The sequence below is a fragment of the Theropithecus gelada genome, chromosome 13 (assembly GCF_003255815.1).
Source record: "Theropithecus gelada isolate Dixy chromosome 13, Tgel_1.0, whole genome shotgun sequence".
Lineage (NCBI taxonomy): Eukaryota > Metazoa > Chordata > Mammalia > Primates > Cercopithecidae > Theropithecus > Theropithecus gelada.
Genome location: NC_037681.1, coordinates 41323146 through 41342287, shown reverse-complemented (window position 1 = coordinate 41342287; position 19142 = coordinate 41323146). Strand labels below are relative to the sequence as shown.

The 19142-nt window shown below is 42.3% G+C and overlaps 1 protein-coding gene across 1 annotated transcript in view; it reads left to right on the top strand.

Annotated features, from left to right (window-relative positions):
* APOB (apolipoprotein B) overlaps window positions 1-19142 on the top strand; it is a 42082-nt gene that overhangs the window by 10004 nt on the left and 12936 nt on the right. The window contains exons 9-24 of the mRNA XM_025354212.1: window positions 505-724; window positions 1447-1674; window positions 3985-4102; window positions 4215-4361; window positions 5409-5620; window positions 5883-6120; window positions 6982-7158; window positions 8827-9018; window positions 10214-10381; window positions 10860-11071; window positions 14087-14269; window positions 14880-15001; window positions 16824-17034; window positions 17938-18113; window positions 18223-18410; window positions 18894-19039. Coding sequence (XP_025209997.1) covers window positions 505-724; window positions 1447-1674; window positions 3985-4102; window positions 4215-4361; window positions 5409-5620; window positions 5883-6120; window positions 6982-7158; window positions 8827-9018; window positions 10214-10381; window positions 10860-11071; window positions 14087-14269; window positions 14880-15001; window positions 16824-17034; window positions 17938-18113; window positions 18223-18410; window positions 18894-19039 — 2938 coding nt within the window. The remainder of the gene's footprint in view (window positions 1-504; window positions 725-1446; window positions 1675-3984; window positions 4103-4214; window positions 4362-5408; window positions 5621-5882; window positions 6121-6981; window positions 7159-8826; window positions 9019-10213; window positions 10382-10859; window positions 11072-14086; window positions 14270-14879; window positions 15002-16823; window positions 17035-17937; window positions 18114-18222; window positions 18411-18893; window positions 19040-19142) is intronic.

The window sequence follows — 19142 nt, the reverse complement described above, 5'->3', positions numbered from 1 at the left end:
CCCAGTTGTAACCATGTCAACAGCAGCACCTCCTCACCAATTATTTCAAGCTAAGGGTAACCTGATGATAGACTCAGACAAGTCTGAATTCCACTTCAGCTGTACCTCTTAGACCCTAAGAACTCTTCAAAAGTAAGTTGCTCATTTCTGGGTCGCAGTTCCTCATCTCTGGGTCTCATCTCTGTCTCATCTCTGGGACTCAGAGCTGAGATCCGGGGATGACAGGTTACATTGCCCAAAAACTCTGTGGGTCTCTGAAGCAGGGCTGAATTTATCTTTAAATTGAACAATAATGCCAACCCACAGGGATAGGATGATGAGTCGGTGAAAACAATTAAGTCAATCACCTATGGCAGAGCCAGATCTAGCAGTCATTGAATACATGATAGTTTTCTTCCCTTTTCCCCTGTGCTGATACTCCACAATTTCCAGCTTCCAGTAGACAAAGATATGGTTGAGATGAAGAAGTAAGCTAGAGTTCCTTTGACACTTTCCATCTTCCAGGTACTAAGAAGGTGGGTCTCGCATTTGAGAGCACCAAATCCACATCACCTCCAAAGCAGGCCGAAGCTGTTTTGAAGACTCTGCAGGAATTGAAAAAACTAACCATCTCTGAGCAAAATATCCAGAGAGCTAATCTCTTCCATAAGCTGGTTACTGAGCTGAGAGGCCTCAGTGATGAAGCAGTCACATCTCTCTTGCCACAGCTGATCGAGGTGTCCAGGTATTTAATGGTTACAGCTCAACTTTTTATAAAACTGATGGTAACTGACTGTTCAAACCTTGGCCAAATGGAGAATCTCAGGGACCATTTGGATATCAATCCAGTCAATCAATTAGTCAATCAGTTCATGATTGCTGGATAGAGAACTATCAGCTGACGTGCTAAGAGTTCCATGAAACACACATACATGCACACAGTGTTCAAGGCAGCTAAGTATTTGTGTGTTAAAATAGGAGGAGGATAGTTCCCACATTTTGATGGGTATCTTTTAATTCCTAGTTCTATTGCAGGTGCTCTCCAGAAGCTTATAGGCTGGTGGAGAGAGAACTCAGACAAAAAATATTATATGATTTCTCTACCCTTCAAGGCACTGGCTTTAAGCGCTATGAAGGTGAGAGAAGGGACTGAGGCCAGGAATGAGACCCAGCTAATGTTGGCCAGGCATATTCTGTGTGCTGGCCAAAGGGCTGTGATAACAGGCTTCTTGTCGCTACAGATCCACAGTCCCCTCTTGGGACTTTCCTCGATGGGGCTTCTCCTGTGGGTAATGTTCCTAAGGAAAGCATCATGGCTCTGAGCTCCAAGTTGGGTTTTGAAAGATGGTTAGATTTGAATAGTGAATGAGGTGATTAAGGGCTCTCCTGGCAGAGGACACACCATGAGCAATATTTTATGTGCCCTGAAGGTGGTCTGTATAACTTTACCCATGTCTTTCTTCTCAGTCCCATCACTTTGCAAGCCTTGGTTCAGTGTGGACAGCCCCAGTGCTCCACTCACATCCTCCAGTGGCTGAAACGTGTGCATGCCAACCCCCTTCTGATAGATGTGGTCACCTACCTGGTGGCCCTGATCCCCGAGCCCTCAGCACAGCAGCTGCGAGAGATCTTCAACATGGCGAGGGAGCAGCGCAGCCGAGCCACCTTGTATGCGCTGAGCCACGCGGTCAACAAGTGAGTTTCCACACTGTATTTATCCTCCTAGGAGCAGAGGAACATCTTGCACTTCTGTGCGTCTCTGTATTAAAGCTGAACTCCTCCTTCCACTTTCAAACTCTGCTCCTTACTCTTGTGTTTATTCCTGATCATTTTTGGAGTAATGACTTGAAATAAGAAATCAGCAAACACAAACTGAATTTTTAAAAATATTTTCTCTACATTATATTATAGAAGTTTTTGAACATAGCAAAGTTGACAGAATTTCAGAGGGAAAACCCCTGGAAAACCAGCTATCTCCTACCATTTAAGTGTTATTATATTTGCTTTATCACATATACATCCATCCATTAATTCATCTTATTTTCTGAAGCATTTCAAAGTAAATTACAAACATTAACACACTTTCCCCTAAGTACTTCAGCATGCATATTATTAACTTCAGTTCAATATTAGTTAGCAGTTTTTTCCTCTTAATTTTTTTTTTTTTTTTTTTTTTTTGACATGGTTTCACTGTGTCAGCCAGGCTGGAGTACAATGGTGCAGTCACGGCTTACTGCAGCCTCAAATTCCTGGGCTCAAGTGATCCTCCCACCTCAGCCTCCTGAGTAGCTGGAACCACAGGCGCATGCTACCATGCCCTGGCTAATTTTTGTATTTTTTGTAGATACAGGGTTTCACCATGTTGCTCAGGCTGGCAGTTTTTTCTTTTGATGAAATTTTTTTGCTCTTTCTTTTTTACATTTTTATATAAATTTATGTGGAACAAGTATAATTTTGTTACATGAATAGATTAGGCAGTAGTTAAGTCAGGGCTTTCAGGATATCCATCACCCAGATAACATATAGTGTACCCACTAAGTAATTTCTCACCATCCATCTCCCTCCACTTCCATACCTGAGTCTCAATTGTCTTATCATTCCACACTGTATGTCCTTGTGTGTACATTATTTAGCTCCCACTTATAAAGTGACAACATGCAATATTTGTCTGTGACTGTCCTGTTTTACTTAAGACAATGACCTTCAGTTCCATCCATGTTACTGCAAATGACATGATTTTATTCTTTTTATGGCTGAATAGTATTTTATTGCCTATACATTCCACATTTTTAATCCAATCATCCATTGATGGACACTTAGGTTGATTCCATGCCTTTGCTATTGTGAATAGTGCTGCGATAAACATATGGGTGCAGGTATCCTTTGGATATAATGATTTCTTTTCCTTTGGGTATGCACCCAGTAGTGGGATTGTTGGATTCATTGGTAGTTCTATTTTTAGTTCTTTGAGAAATCTCTGTATTGTTTTCCATAGAGGTTGTACTTATTTACAATACCATCAACAGTGGTTAACTGTTTCCTTTTCTCTGTATCCTCACCAACATTTGTTATTTTTTGTCTTTTGAATAATGGCCCTCCTGACTGTTGTAACATGTTATCTCATTGTGGTTTCAATTTACTTTTCTCTAATGATTAGTAATGTTATGCATTTTTTCATATGCCTATTGCCATTTGTGTGTCTTCTTTTGAAAAAATGTCTATTCATGTCCTTTGTCTACTTTTTAATGGGATTATTTGGGGGACTTTTTGTTGAGTTGTTTGAATTCCTTGTACATTCTGGATATTAGTACCCCACTGGATGAATAGTTTGCAAATATTTTCTCCCATTCTGCAGGCTGCTCACCCTGTTGATTATTTGTTTCACTGTGCAGAAGCTTTTTGCTTTAATTAAGTTCTGTTTGTCTATTTTTTATTTTTGTTGTCTTTGCCTTTGAGGTCTTAGTCATCGAATTCTTTGTCTAGGTCAATGTCCAGAGAAGTTTTCCCTAGGTTTTCTTCTTGTATTTTTATAGTTTCAGGTCTTACATTTAAGTCTTTGATCTATCTTGAGTTGATTTTTGTATACGGTGACAGATAGTAGTCCAGTTTTATTCTTCTGTATATAGCAATCCAACTTTCCCAGCACCACTTATTGAAAAGGGTGTCCTTTCTCGAGTGTATGTTTTTGTCAATTTTGTCAAAGATCCATTGACTGTAACTATGTGGCTTTATTTCTGGGTTCACTATTCTGTTCCATTGATCTATGTGTCTATTTTTATGCCAGTATCATGCTGTTTAGATTACTATAGCCTTGTAGCATAATTTGAAGTCAGGTAATGTGATGCCTCCAGCTTTGTTCTTTTTGCTTAAGATTGCTTCAGCTACTCAGGCTCTTTTTGGATTCCATATGAATTTTATAATTATTTTTTCTCATTCACAAGTTTGGATTTTAAGACAAACCTAACTGGGGTTACCGAGTCTTGACTCTCTGCTCTTATTCTGTAGCTATCATAAGACAAACCCTACAGGGACCCAGGAGCTGCTAGACATTGCTAATTACCTGATGGAACAGATTCAAGATGACTGCACTGGGGATGAAGATTACACCTATTTGATTCTGCGGGTAATCTCAGTCTTTTACACGACATAGATCATTTCAGAAGCGCTTTTCCTGGATACCTTTTACTTCCCTCTCCTGCACCCTGATGGGTTCTTGTTTCTTTTCTTCAATGCAGGTCATTGGAAATATGGGCCAAACCATGGAGCAGTTAACTCCAGAACTCAAGTCTTCAATCCTGAAATGTGTCCAAAGTACAAAGCCATCACTGATGATTCAGAAAGCTGCCATCCAGGCCCTGCGGAAAATGGAGCCTAAAGACGAGGTAAAGTCCACAAGAAGAGGTCTGAAAGTGAAAGTTCATTAACAAGGATTTGGAAGGTACTGGGGAAATGAGACTCTAAATTTCATCTACTGACTTTATTCTGCTGTTCCCTCCCTCCCTCCCTCCCTTCCTTCCATCTTTTGAGATGGAGTCTCACTCTATTTACAAGGGTGGAGTGCAATGGCACGATCTCGGCTCACTGCAACTTCCGCTTCCTGGGTTCAAGCAATTCTCCCTGCCTCAGCCTCCTGAGTAACTGGGATTACAGGCACACGCCACCACACCCAGCTAATTTTTGTATTTTTTTAGTAGAGACGGGGTTTTGCCATGTTGACCAGGCTGGTCTTGAACTCCTGACCTCAGGTGATCCACCCGCCTCAGCCTCCCAAAGTGCTGGGATTACAGGCGTGAGCCACTGCACCTGGCCTCTACTGTTTTCTAATTGCAAATTTCAACAAGCCTATTGACTTGACTGCCTAGCAGTATGTGACATGAGAGAAATACCTGACCTTGCTGCTATGTCAACATGCAGAATGTGAGATGTTTTTGCTACCTACCACCCACCTACCAGATTGACTATCCCTCTCATCATGGAAAAACATGCTTAATTTTCTCCCAATAACCTTAGGCTAGGATAGTCAACTTGGCCCCCTCTTAGGTGGCAATGGCTCCAGAGCTTTGGAAACTACCTTATTTATTAGCCCCAAACTCTTACTACCCCTTCTCATCTTTACCCTCACATTAAAATAACTTAGGTTAAAACAACTTTATTTTCACTTAGTGAAACAAATCATAACTTGGCCATGATTTATGTGTTTTAATGGAATTGAATTCAACAGGCATTCCACAGGCATCTTCTGGGAACCCTTACTTGATAGTGCTCTAGGAAACACTGGCAAGAAGATTCAATACCAGCATTTGAAGAGTGATTACAGAGAAATTAGACCTGTGCTTAAGAAAGAGCTAGCAGACAATGCCAGTGTTTGCCAGGCACGTTCTGTGTTCTGACCACAGGACAGTGATAACCATCTCCTCTTTTGACTGCAGGACCAGGAGGTGCTTCTTCAGACTTTCCTTGATGACGCTTCTCCAGGAGATAAGCGACTGGCTGCCTATCTCATGCTGATGAGGAGTCCTTCACAGGCAGATATTAACAAAATTGTCCAACTTCTACCACGGGAACAGAATGAGCAAGTGAAGAACTTTGTGGCTTCCCATATTGCCAACATCTTGAACTCCGAAGAATTGGATATCCAAGAGTAAGTAAGAGCAATTTTTCCCCACGTACCACTGAGGGCCCTAAGCTGGAATTCCAACGCTAGGTTTTGGCATAGCCACTGTCTGCCCTTGCTTCTGACACAAACACTTGTGCAAATGTGTAGCAGACCTAGACCCAAAGCCTTAGGGTAAATGAAATCCAGACATTTTGGTAGTGATTGGAAATCCATATTTACTTGGGCTGCAAGAGTCAAAGGATAATAACATGGTGTGTCAGCTCAAACTATACTTCTTCTTATGTAGTCTGAAAAAGTTAGCGAAAGAAGCTCTGAAAGAATCTCAACTTCCAACTGTCATGGACTTCAGAAAATTCTCTCGGAACTATCGATTCTCCAAATCTGTTTCTCTTCCATCACTTGACCCAGCCTCAGCCAAAATTGAAGGGAATCTTATATTTGATCCAAATAACTACCTTCCTAAAGAAACCATGCTGAAAATGACCCTTACTGCCTTTGGATTTGCTTCAGCTGACCTCTTCGAGGTAAGTGTGAAGAGTTCGAGGTTCTCTAGCCCATTTTGTACAGCATCATAAACAGAGAGTCCCTGGGAGCCAGAAGCTAGCCAGAGGAAAACAAGAACCACCAGGCACTTCCTACCATGACTCTGAGGCTTTCTTCTTTCCCTCCTTGATCCCTGCCTTCCTCTCTCCCCGCTGGGGATCACCTGAAGCATGACTTCTTAACATTAATAGAAATGCAGGCCGGGTGAGGTGGCTCATTCCTGTAATCCCAGCACTTTGGGAGGCCGAGGCGGGTAGATCATGAGGTCAGGAGATCGAGACCATCCTGGCTAACACAGTGAAACCCGTCTCTATTAAAAAAATACAAAAAAAATTAGCCGGGCGAGGTGGCAGGCACCTGTAGTCCCAGCTACTCGGGAGGCTGAGGCAGGAGAACGGCGTGAACCCAGAAGGCAGAGCTTGCAGTGAGCAGAGATGGCACCACTGCACTCCAGCCTGGGCGACAGAGTGAGACTCCGTATAAAAATTAAAAAAAAAAAATTGAAATGCAGATGTCTCGTCTTTAAGTCCCAAGCCAAGGAAGCATATGTGCTGCCTAGTCAGATCTGCTTCAAATCTCAAATTCACTCCCAACTCTGAACCCTTGGTTGAATTGCTTGTCCTCTCTGAACCTTAGCTGCCTCTTCTAGAAAAAAGCAAGTAATAAGGTCAAGATTCTAGTGAGATTTTAATAAAGCAGCTCCTATGAAGTGCTAAGATCAGCTCCTGGCCTGTGGTATTCAAATACTTGTTTAGATAAATGGACATCAAGAGGGGGAACTACTAGGCTGGCATACAACAAAGAAAGCTGATGCCATTTTCTTATCTGATTTTGTTTCTCAGATTGGCTTGGAAGGAAAAGGCTTTGAGCCAACATTGGAAGCTCTTTTTGGGAAGCAAGGATTTTTCCCAGACAGTGTCAACAAAGCTTTGTACTGGGTTAATGGTCAAGTTCCTGATGGTGTCTCTAAGGTCTTAGTGGACCACTTTGGCTATACCAAAGAGGATAAACGTGAGCAGGTGTGTATTTGTCAAGTATCTTCTTAAGGAAAGCTTTGGGTCTCAATGCAAAAACAATTGTTTTCTAAGCAAGGAAGTCATCAAAATATTATCTAACTGAAGTGATAACTATGGTTTTTATCAACCAGACCTGCTGGGATAAGGGCCAGTATCTTCAGCAGTTAAAGGTCTCCTGAAATTCAGTGTGCCCAGAAAGAAGACTTCTATCCTGAGAAGTACTCTAGGATAACAATTAAGAGTATGAACTCTGGGCTGGGCGTGGTGGCTCACACCTGTAATCCCAGCACTTTGGGAGGCTGAGGTGGGTGGATCACGGGGTCAGGAATTTGAGACCAGCCTGGCCAACATAGTAAAACCCCATCTCTACTAAAAATACAAAAAACTAGCCGGGCATGGTAGTGGGCGCCTGTAATCCCAGTTACTCGGGAGGCTGAGGCAGGAGAATTGCTTGAACCCAGGAGGTAGAGGTTGCAGTGAGCTGAGATTACACTGTTACACTCCAGCCCGGGCGACAGTGTGAGACTCTGTCTTAAAAAAAACTATGAACTCTGGGCATGGATTTAATTCTAACTTCCCTGTCTTGAAATTGTGTGCACTTGGGGAAGTTGGTTGATATTATGTGTATCTGTTTCTGTCTGCATCCCAGACTACTAATAATAGTCCAAACCTCACAAGGTTATTTAAAGACAATGAAATAAGGCATCTAAAATTCCAAGTGCAGTGCCTGATGCTGGCATTGATTGTTCAATAAGCAGACACTATTGCGAGTTTTAAATTAATATTTTCATTATTATTAACTGCTTTCTTTGGCGCTCACTGCCATCAGTGCACTAGCAAATGAGACCAAAATTCCACTTTGAAGCTAGTAATGAGCCCCTATTTAAGGAGCAAAATAGGCTGTATGATCTGGAGCTTATTCTTGAATTTTTTGCTACCCAATGTGTGGTCTGGTCAGAAATGTAGGTTCTCAGGCTTCACCCACAATCTACTGAATCAGAAGCTGTATTTTAGCAAGACCTCATGTGACTTGTATGCACATTCAAGTTTGCAGAGCAAGGCAGTAATTTACCCCTCCAAGCTCACTGTTGAGCACCAGTTCCATCTTCTGATTTCCTGACCCCCACTTGAGGCCAAGGGTCTTTGATCTGCTTTGAGTCTGTCAATTTCACATTTTTTCCCCCCAATGCCTGGGCATCCATCTCTGAGATTCTTCTTCTCTCTAAGAAGAACTTGTCTAGGATCAAGTGTTTTTCAAACTTTTGGTAAATTTACATAGCAGCTACATTTTCTTAAGAAACACTTTGTAGTCTTCACTGGTCAAAGAAGAGAAGGCTAAGCAGGAAATGGGTGGGAGACAGAGGATCTTCTAATCTTGAGGATCCTGGCATACTGGAGAGCAGGGACCCCTCCCCTCAACCCACCACATCTTACTATGTCTACAGATTTTTAAATTAAGAATAGCTTTAAGAGTGCCACTATCCCTGACAAGACCTTAGTTCTTTCATCTCTGTTTAGAGATATTAGCCTGGACTTCACTGTCTCCCTGTTCCTCACCTGAAGCATTTTTTTAGGCCCATCCTGGCTGCAGCAGACAGGTCCCACATTGGGAACTAAAAGGTGTTTGACATTGCTGACATCTCACTGGCCATTTTATTACTAAACTCTCAGGACATGGTAAATGGAATGATGTTCACTGTTCAGAAGCTGATTGAAGATTTGAAATCCAAAGAAGTCCCGGAAGCCAAAGCCTACCTCCGCATCTTGGGAGAGGAGCTTGGCTTTGCCAGGCTCCATGACCTCCAGCTCCTTGGAAAACTGCTCCTGACGGGTGCCCGCACTCTGCAGGGGATCCCTCAGATGGTAAGTCAGCCATGAGACCAGACATTGGTTTTTTTAGATCGCCCAGATGCCCTTATGATCACAACTGCACAAGACAGAAAAGATGCTTGTACTTTCTTCAAAGATGCAGGTTTGCCTTGAATTTCATTGAGATGACTCTTGGATCACAAGGAGCTGTTAACATTTAGAAATTAAGCTATTCATAATGTTAGCTATATTTTTAAGAGCATTAATTTATTCATCTGGAAAACAACGTTCGGTATACCTTCCTCTACCTTTGCTGAAGGTCCTTTTATTTTTATTTTTATTTTTTTAATTTTTTGAGATGGAGTCTTGCTCCCAGGCTGGAATGCAGTGGTGCAGTCTCAGCTCACTGCAACTCTGCCTCCCGGGTTCAAGCAATTCTCCTGCCTCAGCCTCCCAAGTAGCTGGGACTACAGACACGCGCCAGCATGCCCAGCTAATCTGTGTACTTTTAGTAGAGACAAAGTTTCACCATGTAGGCCAGGCTAGTTTCGCACTCCTGACCTCAAGTGATCCACCAGCCTGGGCCTCCCAAAGTGCTGGGCTAACAGGCATGAGCCACTGCACCCGGCCTGAAGGTCCTTTTAATATTGAAATGATATAATGATTATAAAAAAAAGTATTTGGCAAACTATAATTCACTATCTAAATATGTTATAATTTTTATTATTAATTTATTAATAAAAGGAAATATATAAATGTATTCCTATGGCTTGATAAAAAAATGTTGACTTTAAGAAAACAGGTCTCAAGCTATTTTATGGAAATATTATTTAAAAAATAAAACCCAATGCAAACTGATATTTTTAAAAATGATTTTATCATAATATAATATATTTCAAGTACACCTTCACTTACAGTCAGACTCCAGAACACCAGAATTAAGCCATGGCATATATGATACTTAAAGTCCATAAAGCTCTGAGGCCCAGCAATATTCTTAAGAGCCTTCTGAATCCAGTTGAAAATGACATGATATCTATCTAGTGAATTTTCTTCTATCCTGATTCACTGAAAATGGTAAAAACATCAGTTTGATCTTTATTTATCAAACTATTCCGCTCATCAAAATATGCTAGTCCTTCCTTTCTAGATAAAGAGGAATTACTCTCCAATGTATGGAAGGTTGCATTTAACAAAACTGACTTTAAAAAGACTTACTTTTATTTGCTCTCCCCTGTTGGGTCTATAGATTGGAGAGGTCATCAGGAAGGGCTCAAAGAACGACTTTTTTCTTCACTACATCTTCATAGAGAATGCCTTTGAACTCCCCACTGGAGCTGGATTACAGTTGCAAATATCTTCATCTGGAGTCACCGCTCCTGGAATCAAGGCTGGAGTGAAACTGGAAGTAGCCAATGTAAGATTCTGTTTGCCTTTTGATTTCTCAGGTTATTATTTTCTTCCAGGGTGGGTTTCTTGTTAAAACACATTTTAAAATGTGTTTTCAGTTCAAGACAAAATGCATCATCATTGTAATCATCTTATTATTTTTTATGAAAAACTTTAAGCTTCCACCAGAATGCACCACCTCACCAGCTCCAGTAGTGGTACAGCCACAAGACAAGAACTCAGTTCTCTCAATAAATGAGTATTCCTATCATCTTTTTAAACTGATTTTGCCTAATGTTAACTCAGGTACTTTCTAGTTCTGGGTAGTGTAGTCCAACTGTAGAGAAATGAGAACTTGCTTTCCTTCTTCCAAACAAATCCCAGTAATGTTTCCAAAGGTGTGTTATCCAGGAAGTGTTTGCCCGGAGGTGAGAAAGGTGGTTGATCTGACTGACAGGGGACTGAAGTATTTAATGAATCTGAATAGGTTGTTTTCTGACTTATAGATGCAGGCCGAACTGGTGGCAAAACCCTCCATGTCTGTGGAGTTTGTGACAAATATGGGCATCATCATTCCAGACTTCGCTAGGAGCGGGGTCCAGATGAACACCAACTTATTCCACGAGTCAGGCCTGGAGGCTCGCGTTGCCCTAAAAGCTGGGCAGCTGAAGTTTATCATTCCTTCCCCAAAGAGACCAGTCAAGCTGTTAAGTGGCAGGTAATTCTTTTAGCCAAGTCTGCCTAGCCAGTTTGAAAGAGAGAACAGAGAATGTATCTGCAGGCTTTTGCCAGGCTAAACAGTTGATTGAGATTATTCAGGTCCTGAGGAAGTGAGAGAGAAATAGAGAGGAAAGATTCTGGGTTACCTATTTTAATTCTATTCTAGACTTACTACATAACTACATAATGACCTTTCTTCTACTTTCCACATTTTACTAAATTGTCCTTTATCTTTCTGCTTTGAGACTTATTAAGACCTACTGCTTAATTAGTTTTTATTAAGTTGTGATTTTTTGTTATCAAGACTTATTAAGACCTACTGCTTAATTAGTTTTTAAGAAGTTGTGATTTTTTTGTTATCTATTTGTTTTGAGAATGAAGAAACAGTAGCTCTGGAGAGATCTTCTTTGGAAAATGAATTGTTTTTCACCCCAAAAAATACCTAAGAACATATTGATTTGAGGTAGCTAGCTCAGTAGGTAAAGCATGAAACTCCTAACCTCGTGATAATGGGATACAGACTCTTATGGAGAGTTTCATTTTAAGTGGCACCCTCAACCATTGATTTACCTTAGTTTTCATATTTTAGACACATTCATATGTTCATTCAAAAATAATACTTAATTGGCCAGCCCGGTGGTTCATGTCTGTAATCCCAGCACTTTGGGAGCCCCAGGTGGATGGATCGCTTGAGCCCAGGTGTTCAGAGAGCAGCCCGGGCAACATGGCAAAACCTCATCTCTACAAAAAAAAAATAACAAAATTAACTAGACATGGTGGCGCATGCCTGTAGTTCCAGCTACTCAGAAAACTGAGATGGGAGGATCGATTGAGCCCAGGAGTTCAAGCCTTCAGTGAACCATGCTTGCACCACTGCACTCCAGCTTGGGTGACAGAGCAAGACCCTGTCTCACAGAAGCCAAATATAGTATATTTAATTGCTTAATATGTGCCACATATGTTGAGTGAGACATACAAGGTCCCTGACCTTTGAATGCTTACATTTTATAAGGGAGACACACAATAAAGCAAGCAGTAATCATAGAGTAAGGGCTAAGTTATAGAAAGTATTAGAATACCATGAAATTTTATATCATGTAGCCTGTGCTAGTCAAGGAATGCATTCTGAAGTAAGTGTACTTGACCTGATAACTGAGGACTGTGTCAGAGTCATTTAGGCAAAGGAGAAAGGAGTGAGTGTTCCAGGCAAAAGGAAAAGCAGGTAATGGCCTAAAGGTAAAGGCATATGGTTCAAGGAACTGGAAGAAGTGCAGAATGGTAAGGTGCTCAGGGAACGTAAGTGAGAGATGACGGGGAGAGGTAGGCAGGGGAGAGAGCATCCCCAACCATGGAAGCCATCCTAAGGAGTTTGGACTCTTTTGAAGGCACAGGAGTTGAAGAGGGGAGCAGAAATAAGATAGGGGTGATGTTTTAGAAGAAATACTCTGACTCTAGTGTGGAAAATGGGTGGGAAGGAGGCACAGCTGGACACGAAGAGACCATTGGGCATCTCTTACGATCCTGTGTGGCTAAGAGCTGATAATGGCCTGCAATGGAGGAAAGCCAGGTATAGAAAGGAGTAAGCAGATTCTAGAACTTTCTAAGAGGCAGAATCATAAGTACTGGGTGATTAACTGGGTATGGGACAGGGAAAAAGAAAGAAGAAAAGAGGAAGGAGGCACCCTTCACTTAAATAAGAACTACAGTGGGAGAGCTTCTTGTTTCAAGGAAGGTGACAAATTCAGTTTTGGATGTGCTGCATTTGATGTCCTATGAAACAACCAGTTTAGAAATCTAGTGGCAAATAGACCTGTGGATCTGAGCCCAGTAAAGTGGCTTGGGCTCCACATACGGATTTGGGAATCATTAGTATACAGAGGTTGTTGTGGTTAAACAGCAACTGGTGTAGAGTGAGACATGAGAGATGAGGACAGAAATATGGAGAAGACGAAAACATGTAAAGGAAGAAGAGGAATAACCAGCAATGAGTTAGAAGAAGTGACCAGAGAAGAAGAAGGAGAACCAAAGCCACAAAAGGTCGCAGAAGCCATAGAGCAGCCATAGGAGAGATCACCCCATGGGTAGGCAAAAGCTGGCATTAGGACTCCAGCACATCAGCAAAGCTTGGTCTTATGGCACCCCCAACTTGGAGAAGCAATACTTGTAGGAAAATGTGCTATTTCAAAGAAAGCATCCTTAGAAAAAACCAGGCCAAGGTTGAACTTTCTTACATGTACTAAGTTTTTAAGTACACACTTGGAAGGAAGGTGCCATCATCTCTTCAGATGTGAGAGGCTCCAGGGTCTTAGTCTGGTCATGAGTGTGCAACTCTACTGAAGGCTTCTGGGAGGTCAAGGAAGATAAAACCTAAATATGCCCATTGGTTGTAGGAGCAAGGAGAGCATCAGAGACATTGATGAAAGCATTTTCAGAAGATGGAATGAGCAATCAGAGCACAGTTAGTGCAGCACGTTGGGAGGAAGTGGAGACTGCAAAGGCAGACAACTCTTGATGGTGAGGAAGACAAGAGAAAGCAAGAAAAGAAAGAAAGGAGCATAGGCGAGGGGCACAGGGGAGGAGACTTGAGTGTGCTTAATGCAGGCGGAAGTAAGCAGGTAGAGAGTAGGGGATTTCATGTGAAAGAGACAGTTTCTCTTGCCTTGCATCATAGGAAGGAAGGGGCACACTGAAATTCAGCCCCAGTGATCAGCTATTTAACATCTCTGAGCCTCTGCTTCTGTAAAATGAGAACCATAAGCCTACTGTTGTGGGGATTACAGGAAACAGATGGAAAGAACTCAGCTGGAAGCTCCACAGTCACTCTCATGGCTTGTCATGTTGATGTTCTTTCTAATATTATTTGTTTCTCAGTAAATCAAATAGTTAGAGACAGGTGTGGACTGAGGGAAGACAAGGATAAGGGGGTATTTACACCCTGAGAATTTGTGATATTTGTGATATTCATTTTGATTCATGACTTAGCAATAACTCAGGTATTTTTGTTCTTCACCAGCAACACGTTACATTTGGTCTCTACCACCAAAACGGAGGTGATCCCACCTCTCATCGAGAATAGGCAGTCCTTGTCAGTTTGCAAGCAACTCTTTACTGGCCTGAATTACTGCACCTCAAGCGCTTACTCCAACGCCAGTTCCACAGACTCCGCCCCCTACTATCCGCTGACCGGGGACACCAGGTTAGAGATGCTCAGTGCCTGGCCCAGCATTTTCTCACCTTCTACATCATGGCCACCTAGCATGGCACAGGAAAAAAATGCTCTGTGTTGTAAGCCCCTGTCACTAGCCTTCTGGGTTTGCACCATCTTTGGGTATTTAAAGCAGGGTCCTCTGGCCAACATGTTGGGTGTCCCCTTTTGCTTCCTTGTACACAGGACAGGATCACAGCGCAGATCCCAATTTGCTCCTAATTCAGTGTCCATGTTTCTGAGCCTCCAGACCCATTGTTATGAACTTCCTGGAGCCCATCAATGTGCTTGAAGCCTTCACCATACTTAGGTGGCTCCCTGTCTTCAGCCCCCAAGTTCCAGTGCTTGTTCTCAGCTTTGCTGAAACAACCAGCCAACTCCTGCTCTGCTGGTCCAAAGTCTTGGGAATCCTGGTGTCTGCCCTTGCCTTGGGTTCTTGTAGGACTGAGGGATCAAAAAGATCATCTTAGTTAAGGGCAAGAGACAATGTTAAAATAAGGACCATATTTTTGTTACATTTGAGGCTGAATTTTTTTGGGGACATTATCTCCATCCTTGAAAGCTCTAACATTATGCACTGTCTTCATTGTAACATCTTCAGATTAGAGCTGGAACTGAGGCCTACAGGAGAAGTTGAACAGTATTCTGTCAGTGCAACCTATGAGCTCCAGAGAGAGGACAGAGCCTTGGTGGACACCCTGAAGTTTGTAACTCAAGCAGAAGGTGAGTATTCAAAACACAGCTGCTTCATCTCTGCTCGCAGTCTCAGGTTCAGAATTCATGAGGAGAACACATGTAATTTAACCTATTTAACAAATATTAACTGAGTACCCAATAAGTGGCAGGCCTATTTTAAGACCTGGGGCTAGAACAGTGAACAATGGAGTCTCTGCCTTCGTGGAAGTTACAGTGAACAACCAAACAAGTTAATATTTGGAGTGTCAGATCAGTACTGGGGAGGAAAACAGAGCATAGACTGGTCTAGGGAAGGCTAGGAGTAAGAGGGAGGAAGAAGGGCAGGGAAAGCAGTGCATTTGGAATAATAAGGGAAAGTCTCCCTGGTAAAGTGAGTATAAGGAGACCTAACAGAGATAAGGGGAGAAGCAGTGTGGTAAGACTGTTACAGGCAGAGGGACCAGCAGGTGCAAAGGCCCTGAGGCTGACATATTGCTGCCATGTTTCAAGGAAAGGAAGGAAGCCAGTATGGCTGGAGCAGAAAGACCAGGGAGAAAAGATGTAGAAGATGAGGACAGAGAGATATGGAGAGGTGAAGGAAAGATGATCTCATAGGCCATGGTAAGAACTTTGGCTTCTTCCTATGAATTAAATGAAAGCCACTGGGGAGTCCTCATGATTTGATTTATGTTTATGTTGAGAAAAGACTATGGGGAGATAAGGGCAGAGAAACTACTATGTAGGTTATCACAATAATCCAGGCAGGAATCAGTGCTATTTTGGATTAGGGCAATGGCAGAGGAGATATGAGAAGGGGTTGGATTCTGGCCATATTTTGAAGATTAGGCTGACAAGATTTGCTGATACAGTGGATGTTGAGTGTAAGAGGAAAAGGGGAATGAGGACAAACCTAAGGTTTTTGACCTGGGCAACTGGACAACAGAGCTTCCATTTATGGAGGTGGAAAGGGCTACTGGAGGAGCAGGTTTTAGGGAATGGGGCAAAATTAGGTGTTCACTTTGGAAAAATTTTTATATAGGGATAGCATATCACAAAATTAAACTAGGAAGAAAATCCCATGAGAGAAAGCACTGGGGGAGCAGGGCATGCTGGGGAAATAGTGTTTGGTAAACATTGTTTTACAAAGGATATAAAATGGACGAGCCTATGGATAGAAGGATGCCTGGGAATCTTGTTACAAAGAAAGGGGGAGTCGGGCAGACGGAGCCCAGGGCAAGGGCAGCAAGGAACCAGGAAAGGCATCTTGGATGGAAAGTAATATAGAGATGTCGTGTCTTCCTGGCCCAGAAGGACTGTGAGCCTTTGCTGTTCCACAAACAAGCTAAGTGCTCCCCATTTCAGGGCCTTTGTATTCCTGGCCCTCTGCCTGGAATGTGCTCCTCCCAGAACTCAGCATAGCTCCAACCTCTCTTCATTCTGATCTCTGCCCACATGTGCCCTTATCAGAGAGAACTTCTCTGACCACCAAGTATGAAATAACACTTCTTCTATCCCTTTCTTTTATCCTTGTATCCAGTTTTACTCTTCTTCATAACATTCATTACCATCTGACATGAGCAAGTTACTTGTTTATTGCCTGCACACCTCCCCCACTAGAAGGTAAGCCCCATGAAAGCAAGGACTCCCCAGTGCCAAGAGCAGTGTCCAGCACATAATAGGCTCATAATAGGCGATCCATAAAGACTTGTATACATGAATACCACTGAGTTTAAAATTTTCAGTAAAATCCTGAATTGTGTTTTTGTTTAAGTACATTAATTCCTTGGAGTTTCTCTGCCTTTTCCTCTCTTTCCTTCCAAAACATAGCTTCCTACCATACATCTCTTGATTCTCTTATACACTTGTCCAGGTGTGAAGCAGACTGAGGCTACCATGACATTCAAATATAATCGGCAGAGTATGACCTTGTCCAGTGAAGTCCAAATTCCAGATTTTGATGTTGACCTTGGAACAATCCTCAGAGTTAATGATGAATCTACTGAGGGCAGAAAGTCTTACAGACTCACCCTGGACATTCAGAACAAGAAAATTACTGAGGTCACCCTCATGGGCCACCTAAGGTAAGGAAGGCTGAGGGTCATCTGACCTGCACTGCAGGCCTGGGTGGTTCTTTTCATTATTCCTCTTCTACTTTATACCTGACCAAGCCATGTTCACCCCAGTCTACAATCAGAGTGGCAGATAGAGCCCTTAACATTTTCCTTTTTTTTTTTTTTTTTTTTGAGACAGAGTCTCACTCTGTCACCAGGCTGGAGTGCAGTGGCACAATCTCGGCTCACTGCAAGCTCTGCCTCCTGAGTTCAAGTGACTCTCCTGCCTCAGCCTCCCAAGGAGCTGGAACTACAAGTGTGTGCCACCACACCCAGCTAATTTTTGTATTTTTAGTGTAGACTGGGTTTCACCATATTGGCCAGGATGGTCTCCATCTCCTGACCTCGTGATCCACCCGCCTTGGCCTCCCAAAGTGCTGGGATTACAGGCGTGAGCCACTGCGCCCGGCCGAGCCCTCAACATTTTAAGCCTCTGCGCATGTCCAGTTGGATTTTCCTACCATTTATCAGGCACTTACTATTCATGTGTCAAGCACAGTGCTGGGTGCTTTAAAGAAAGTATCTCAGTCCTCACAATAAACTGCGAGGTCAGTGTGAGTTTACCTGTTTCATGGATAAGGAAATGGTAGCTCAGAGGGTTTAAATCATTTGACCAAAGTCATAGAGCTAGTAAATAGCAGAACAGGATTCAAACAGTTTTCAAAAAGCTTCTCTTTCTCCTAAACCTGCTTGCAAAGTCTTTAATTTGTGCTGAATGTTGGCTTCAGAAGTTAATGAATTTGATCTGTGACTGTTTCTCTGAACCATCCTTGTATCTGGTTTTGATCACCGCAAATGGAACTTCTGTTTAATCCTGCATATCTCCTTTGAAAGTACAAAATCACTGGTGCCAACTGATTTTCTTTACCATAGTTGTGACACAAAGGAAGAAGGAAAAATCAAAGGTGTTATTTCCGTACCCCGTTTGCAAGCAGAAGCCAGAAGTGAGATCATCGCCCACTGGTCACCTGCCAAACTGCTCCTCCAAATGGACTCATCTGCTACAGCTTATGGCTCCACAGTTTCCAAGAGGGTGGCGTGGCATTACGGTACGTGTCTCTTCCCCTGTGTGAGCACTTCCAAAGTAATGCAGCTGTTGAGACCTGTGGTTACAGGCTGACCTAGTACCACTCACAACTATTTCCTATGTATTTTCAGATGAAGAGAAGATTGAATTTGAATGGAACACAGGCACCAATGTAGATACCAAAAAAATGACTTCCAATTTCCCTGTGGATCTCTCTGAGTATCCTAGGAGCTTACATATGTATGCTGATAGACTCCTGGATCACAGAGTCCCTCAAACAGACATGACTTTCCGGCACGTGGGTTCCAAATTAATAGTTGTAAGTATGAGTCTGCCAGTCAATAAATGCATGGGTGTAAGTGCTAATTACATCCTCAACTCTGAGCTAGGTGCAGGAAGGTATCCAAAGATGTATAAGGCATGCTTCCTGCCCCCCAGGGAATTCTTGGGAAAAAAAAAAAAAAAACTTTCACACATGTGTAGTTATCCAGTTACACAAAGCTGAATATGATACATATCAAAGAGATGCTACTAAGCAAAACAGTTCTTTGCCTAGTGGTATCAAAGGAAGCTTCAGGACACTAGCTAGGAGGCTGACTATGTTAGACATTCCTTTTATAAATATGGGCAGTGATCAGTGACTGTCAACGAAGATTCATAATTTTCTGTTATTTATTTTTAACATTCAGTGCATTGTCCTGCTAAATAATTAACTTGTCAAATCTGGATTTGTGCCTAATGTTCATTGCTCTTTGAGGCTCATCCATGCCCATTACCTTAAAAATCTCCTGTCATTTTGTAGGCAATGAACTCATGGCTTCAAAAGGCATCTGGGAATCTTCCTTATACCCAGACTTTGCAAGACCACCTCAATAGCCTGAAGGAGTTGAACCTCCAGAACATGGGATTGCCAGACTTCCACATCCCAGAAAACCTCTTCTTAAAAAGGTAAAAGAAGAAACCGGCAAAGCTTCTTGAACCGTGCAAAGTAAATGAAAGATTTTACATAGCATGATTTGGATATTTTTTTAATTTAAATTTTTAAGGGAAA